Below are 7,751 nucleotides of genomic sequence, written 5' to 3' on the forward strand. Positions count from 1 at the left end.
AGTCCTTGTTCCAGGTGATTGCTGAGGCCTCCTGTCTTTCACCTGAGTCTCTCCAGAAGCTTCATGATGAGAGATGTCAGGGCAACAGGTCCATAGTCAATGACCAATAGGGGAGCTTTCTTTGGTATTGGAACAATACAGGATATCTCCCACATCAGTGAAACTTGGCGGATATCTGGCATATCGACAAATTTGTGGTGGATTGTGCCGACTAGCAAACACTCAGACTGACATGCTATGGAACAGAGGCACAAGTTGGAAGGGATTCTTTCGCAGGCAAACTTTGGATGTTAAAACTCACTAATGAAATGAAATCGATCTTGGAGAAGTTGCTAGTTCCGGCCCGGTGGAAACAACCACACTAATTTGGAGGTTTGGAATTAACAGAGTTGTACTGGTTGAGATTCTAAATTTTAAGTCTGCCTGATCTAAAGAAAATGTGTTTATTCTGAATCTGGCTCCTTGTGTCGGCATTGGCTGGCTATCACAAATCTACTGGGGTTCATGCAAACAAGCTGTTCTTTCCCACCCTCTCAACTCTCCTTAAATCACCAGTGGAATCTTATCGTCAAACTCGTCAAGGACTTGCTCTTAGATAATACCACCTTTATCAGAGACTATTTTGGGAGAATAGACTGTATGTAACAAGACACAGACTAATCTGCAAACATGTCATAGCTACAGACAAATAATCCCTCATCTCACTATCTTTGCTGGCTCATATCTTTGTATTATTTGAATGTTGCTATTTGTGCTTGTTTCTCCTGATGTGTCATTTCTTGCCCTGACTTTCCGTCTAGTTTAGGAGTGGGCAACTCCAGGCTTCGAGGGCCGGTCTCCTGCAACTTTTAGATGCATCTCCTCTTCAACACACCTGAGTCAAATAATGAGGTCATTAGCAGGACTCTGGAGAACCCGACTGCACTTAGGAGGTGATTCAGCTGTTAGATTCAAGTGTGTTGGACCAGGGAGACATCTAAGAGTTGTAGGACACTGACCCTCGAGGACCAGGATTGCCCACCCCTTATTATTACTTTTAGAAATTGTGAAGTACTCAATACTTTAGACCAATGTTTAGCTTTATACTTTTTTGGTTATTATCCAAGGAAACTCCTATTAGTCTATCCATAGAAATTCCTTCTAGCTTATAAATTACGGAGTACTTATAACAGGAGCATCTAGTTTATATATTCACTCAACCCAGAACAGGAATAAAAAGTTCAAAGCTTATTAGTTTACATACTTCAATCAACCTAGAACAGGAATCAAACCTTAACAGGTTTGATTCAACCAAACCAAGTTAGAACAGTATGCTTCAGAGGAACTCCTATTAGATTATACAGAGAAACTCCTGGTGTACCCATTAGCCTGCCTCACAACCCAGAACAGGAAAATTTAGTTTATATACTTCACTCAACCCAGAACAGGAAGTAGAACTAACATAGAATCCAGAGAAACTCCTATTAGCTTATCTAGAGAAACTACTCAACATTTAGCACCATGTACTGTTTAGAATCAAAAATGGAGAACCAACATACTTTTTTTGTTTGATTTTTCTTTTTGCTCTTTCCTTTGGTTTATTGTTTTGTTTGTATTCCCTTCTAATTTATGTAAAGAACTTTGAATTGCTCTGTTGCTGAAAATGTCCTATAAAAATAAAATTATCTTACCTTACCTTTGATATGTAAAATATGTATTCTTGGTGGAAATAAATCTACAGTTTCGTTTCTGTCAATTCTGTCAAGATGAAAAAGAGGGCTAAGAAATTTTTTGTTTTATGTTGGTTAGTAAATTAATTTTACATAATTGTATTGCTGTTGATATTAGTTTGCTCAAATTTAAATCATGGCTCCTATGACAAGTTCTGCAAACAAATGAGCAGATTAGCCCAGTTTTTGTCGTTTAATGAAAGCTTAAAAATTGCAGCGGCAGCAGTGCATCCCAACAAAGTAAATTAACACTGGTGTAAAACAACTTTAAACCTCTTGTATTCTGGGGTGTGGTGTGGTGGCGCAGGGGTTAAGCACAACCCACAAATGGAGGCCTTAGTCCTCGACGCAGCTGTCGCAGGTTCAATTCCCAACATTTGCTGCATGTCTCATTACCCACTTTCCTGTCAATTAACTATCAAATAAAGGCTACTTGAGCCAAAAATATCTTTAAAAACAAAAAACAAACCTCTTATATTCTGCTTTTCCTCACTCTGTGTCGCCTTTACTCTACATGCAAACTCGTTGCATGTAGAAATCAACACAAGGCCTCCCCTATCCCACAGAGTAATATGACCAGAATGCCTTGCGCAATAGTCCGCTTCCTACTTTTGGAGCGGTCTCCGGTCCACTTGGTTTTCACATGCATTCAAACATTGTCAGAGTTCACTTCAACCAAACCAAGAGAGAGGTTTTTAGATGGACCAGAGTTCATTTTTTTGGTCCGCATTAGAGTTTGCATTCACACCTCCCCAAACGAACAGGAGCTTTTAAACAAATTACAGTTGGAAATGAGTAGTGTAAAGCAACAAGAAAGTTGGACTAAGACACCGCTTGTCAACCACATGTTATAATCTGGCTCTTACCTTTAGTGAGAAGAGGCAGTGCAAGCAGAGAGCAATCATCACTGCAGCCAGCAGTATGGTGGCCAAGTTGCGCACATCACCCAGAGATTCTACAAGGGGAATGCTGCCCACTTGCCAGTCATAGCACAGCACAACGGGAGCAAGCAGCAGCCAGGCATTAAAGGACAGCAGGTATGAGTAGGTAAGGAACCTGCCGGAAGAGGGCATAACGTGAACTATTTGGTGGAGAGAACACACAGCTATGAGACAAATTAGATGTTTAAGAAGAAATGGAAAAAAGTTTATTGCCCAACAACTGAACAATTCAAATCAATTAGTATATGAATTGGAGTTTTCATTTAATTGAATCTACCATCTACTCACATAAACTAATTTGAAGTAGAATCAAAATTCCTTTTATTGTCATTGTGCAAGAAAAAAAAGCACAACTTTGAAAGTGACTCTAAAGGCAAGTCAAATAAATAAATAAAATAAGTATATTTCAATAAAAATAAAACATATAGCAGAAACACACAAACAACTGGGATGTTAAGAAAAAACAAATAAAGATAATTTTTAGATGGATTTGCTGTTTTCAGGGTAACGACAGCTCTTGGGTAGAAACTGTTTTTAATCCGTTTGTCCTTGACCTTATTGCCCCGAAACGCCTCCCTGAGGGCAGGAGTTTGAAAAGGTGGTGGCTAGAGTGTGAGGGGTCCTTGATGATGCTGTGGGCTCTCTGGAGGCAGCAGGTCCTGTACATCTCCTCCAGAGATGAAAGAGGGCAGCCAATCAGTCTCTGGGTGTTGTGGCTTCTTTAACACTTCTTTTATTTTATTATATTATATTATATATAATATAATATAATATAATATAATATAATATAATATAATAAATATATATATATATATATATATATATATATATTATATTATATTATATTATTATTATATTATATTTTATTATATTATATTATATTATATTTTATTATATTATTTTTGGCTTCTTCTTTTATTTGTTGTTAAGTATAAGTCACATGATAAGTGACTTATACTTAACATGATAATTTACATAATCATGTAAATTATGCTAAGCATAATTTACATGATTATTATGAATTGAATTGAACATGATTGTATATAATTACAAAGGTGAAGTGAAATATATTTAAGTGCGAGACATGATTTATTTGAATATAGGAAGTCTTTTATTTTGAAGAATGCTTAACAGGATCTGGTTCTGTTTTTGTCACTGTCTTGCTTTGTTGATTTTTAGTTGCTGGATTACGAACAGCTGTTGCCATTATCAGCTGTTGTTTTTCTCCTCAATAAAACTGAACAGAAATGTTCAGCAAGACATACGAGCCTCCATCTTGTTTGAAGAAGCTTTCACTCCGTAACACTGGGTGGTGTTTATGACCCTCTGGAGCTGCTTCCTCTCTTCTGCAGTGCAGCTGGAGAACCATGGTGAGATGCCGTGACTCAACACCAACTACATAGAGCAATAGAAGGCCACCAAGAGCTCAGTTCTCAGGTGGTTCTTCCTCACAATCCTCATGTTGTAGGTCCTCAGGGACCTGAAATTTGACACCATCTCCACCCTCTCCCAATTTATAATGATGGGCTGAATGTCTGGTTTACACCTCCTAAAGTTGACGATCAGTTCCTTCAACTTTTGACCAATGCAATTTACGTGGGCTACCACTTTGTGGCTGAGTTGCTGTCATTCCCAGACACTTCCATCTTCTTATAATACAGCTGACAGTTGACTGTGGAATCTTTAGGAGTGAGGAAATTTCACGACTGGATTTGTTGCACAGGTAGCATCCTGTCACAGATCCATGCTGAAATTCACTGAGCTCCTGAGAGCAACCCATTCTTTCAGAAATGTTTGTAAAAACAGTGTGCAGGCAGACGTGCTGAGGGGCGGGGGGTAAAGAGGGTAGAGGGACCAGTTGCTCTGTCTGTTTTAGTTAAAGAGCCATGTTTTTTAAGGGGTAATGCATTTTATAAAACCAAGTGAATTAAAAAGAAAAAGTCACCCTTCCATCTTTTCTCATTGATCTGAATGCATTTTATTATAGTTTGTGAGAGTGTGGTACCTGGTAAGCAGATGAGGTGAAAAGGAGGCAGGGTTGTCCTGTTCTGAAAAAAGAGGCATGGATCCTCCCATGAGCCACAGCCGAATTGACATTATCATCACCACCTGAAGGACAAAACAATCTCAAGGTCTGGCAGATTACATACAGTATAGCGATGTGCATTAAAAAAAAAACTAAGAGCAATAGTTAAATGAGATAGAACAGGCCAATATGATTGTTTGAAAAAAAATAGACATTTTTCAAACATGTCTTTTTTTGCAGCAGCAGTTATAATTTTGATAAACAGATAGTGGCACACTGCAATATTTAAACAGCTTGATCAGACCTTCCCAAAGATCGGCTGAGCAAAAACTCAAAAGTTCTTTCTTCTCCTGATCAGTGAAAACACTATGTGTATTCTAGAAACATTCTGAGCCATAGATTCCTTACACAGAATGAAATGCCAAGTCTATTTCATTTAATTTTCAGGATTACGGGTTAGAGATCATAAAAAAACTATGATTTATTTTCTCAGGACGTAATATTGCTTTAAAATAATGAAAAAAGGATATCTTAACCCAGAAACCTTCAGACTTCTGAAAAGTATGTGCACTAGCGTTCTCCTTTTTGGCAGCCTTCTGTGCTTTAGACGACAATTTGAATCCACCTGGTCAGCTTGAATGGAAAGAATGGGATGGATAATTATATCCGTCCCATTATATTTTTCAGGCTTCTCTTACAGGGTGAGCATAGCCTGAACAGTTTGAGGGTTGAAGACCTTAAAAAAGTAAGAGTAAGGCTGAAGCATGCTCACCAAGCGTCTATTCCATTAAAGTGAAAGTCATGATGCTATGGTCCGCAATGTGGTTGACCTGGGTTCAATGCTTGGGAGCACTGGTTGAGTGGAATGAGGGTTTGTTTTTTTCTCAAGTCCTTCTTAAATAAATAGATTAGATAGATTTGATTTATTGTACGAAATTAATAGTACAGCTGTTCTTAAGGCAAACAGATAAGACCGATGTTGGAACTGGCATTGGGATTGGGGTTGAATGCATAGTTCCTGCAATTGTATGAGCTCCACTACATGCCATTTTCATTCATATTATTCTGTATTTGGAAATTAATTCTCTGAACAGTTCTGTTTATTTTTCATACTTAACTGATTTAAAATAAAAATTATATGTGTAAAGCAATTGAATAAGCTAAACCAAGTAGATGATTAGTATTTGTCTTTTTGTGAAGAATATGCCAGATTAAATTATTATTATTATTATTACTATTATTATTATTATTATTATTATTTCATAATTTGGAGTTTGATGCCCTCCTAATATTGATGTGATATTTGACATATGAAAGCTCTAAGTGAAATAGACCATGTCATCTGAGGAATAGGATTGCCAAATGACTTTTGGTAACAGGAAAGGTTTTCAAAATTAGGTTAGTGTTCACATTTGCTGTCCAAGTACAAAGAGATTTTGAAAATTAAGTCTTTGCAACCCAGAATCCTCCAGTAGTCACATGACTGCTTAGGGATATTTGCAGTAAAGGGTGCATCATACTGGGTCTTCCAGTTAAAAGGACATTGTTACTTTCCACATTCGTCATTTGCTTACTCAGGAAAAGGGATTGCTGGAAAGTCAGACTCCCTCCTCTAGCTCTCTTAGAAAAGTAACGTTTTACTAGCTGATATTAGATGATACATACTGCAATCTGATTGTAACTATATAATTATGCCATTAGAGTTGTTGCAAGTGTATCTTTAGCACCACCTAAAAGTGATTTTGTAAATAATCAAACAGTGGCATCACAGGATGTAGGAAGTTTATGGATGTATACATGTTGCTTGATGATTGACAGTAATCCACAAGCATCTGCCTCCATCCTTCATCTTTTCTGACATTATGTGTAACGTCATTTATTCTTTACTTATTTCTGTTGGGAACTGGGGTTTTGGTTTCTTTGTGGAATTTTTCTGGTTGCCTGCTGCTTCCCCCTTCATCCACTATATGGTGACTAGAGGCTGCACACCTTCGAGGGCATGCCCGCTGACTCTGTCGGTGCACCTGTGATTCATCATTCAATCATCCCGGAGTATATGAAAAGCAGGCTACTAATCGCCTGAGTGTTTGCCAGTAATGGTACTCTGCGCCCCTCCGAGCTCGTTCTCTGCGTTATCTCTGAAATTACTTCTAGTAATGTATCCTTGTCGCCTCTATCTCAGGTGTTTCCTTGTGACACCTTGGAAATTCCCCTGTGAAGCCCGAGACCCGGCTGTCTAGATTTCTCCCCTTGTGACGCCGTGGATTGTTACCCATTGGTTACCTGAGTACCTTCTTCCCCCCTGCAGAGCTTCAATAAACCTTTCCTGGATTCTCAGCTGGCAGTCGGTTCGCTCTTCTTTCCCTCCGCACCTGAACTTACCTGTCCGCCCTCCACCTTAGCCTCCACATCACCTACAAAGAACTAATTCCGTCAAGACCTCACACTGAAACCTGTGAAAATAGTCTAATTCTTCCTGAAGTTCCATTTTCCGACAACCTCAAACTCACCATCTCTTCCTCACTGCTCTTCAGCATACAGACGACCCCGGTTGCCAACCCCAAGGACAAGAATCACACAATTTCTCTTTTTATCATTGTTAAAATAAACTTTATTATCTGATCATCTGTTCTCCTGGTGGTGTTCTGTATGTGGGTAAAGAAACTGGAACCCAACATGACAATTTCCAGTTCTTTGCAACTTGAGAGAACTTTATTCTCTAACTTTCACAGATTGTTGAAGCGACATGTTTAGAGTGCAGTCATGGTTTTTCTTGCATCTAAAGTAATGTAGTTTTACAGTGTAACCACTGTCGAGACAGTATAGATGGAAGATTACAATTGTACATGTTGTAATTGTATTGTTTGTTATACTTCATTTCAGTTTCACACTTTCTATATCTTAAACCTCTGGACAAAGAGTCTGAATGGAATAAAGAGTAAAATAATTGTGATGGAATGAATTTAATTGATTTGAACTGAAGTCAGATAATACCTGGATATTAACTGGATCTGTATGTGTTATGATCTGTATTTTCTGTGTAGTTATTTTTGAGGTTTTTCTGTGTTTTAGTCC

The 7,751-nt window shown here is 38.1% G+C and overlaps 1 protein-coding gene across 1 annotated transcript in view; it reads right to left on the reverse strand.

Annotated features, from left to right (window-relative positions):
• The window catches only part of LOC106937088 (transmembrane and TPR repeat-containing protein 1-like), a 45,603-nt gene that overhangs the window by 18,411 nt on the left and 19,441 nt on the right, over positions 1-7,751 (reverse strand). The window contains exons 4-5 of the mRNA XM_015018419.1: positions 4,656-4,759; positions 2,576-2,765 (exon numbers count right to left, since the gene is read on the reverse strand). Of these exons, the coding sequence (XP_014873905.1) occupies positions 2,576-2,765; positions 4,656-4,759 (294 nt within the window). The remainder of the gene's footprint in view (positions 1-2,575; positions 2,766-4,655; positions 4,760-7,751) is intronic.

Source organism: Poecilia latipinna, unplaced genomic scaffold (assembly GCF_001443285.1).
Source record: "Poecilia latipinna isolate Pla-1442-1.1 unplaced genomic scaffold, P_latipinna-1.0 Scaffold2271, whole genome shotgun sequence".
Classification (NCBI taxonomy): Eukaryota; Metazoa; Chordata; class Actinopteri; order Cyprinodontiformes; family Poeciliidae; genus Poecilia; species Poecilia latipinna.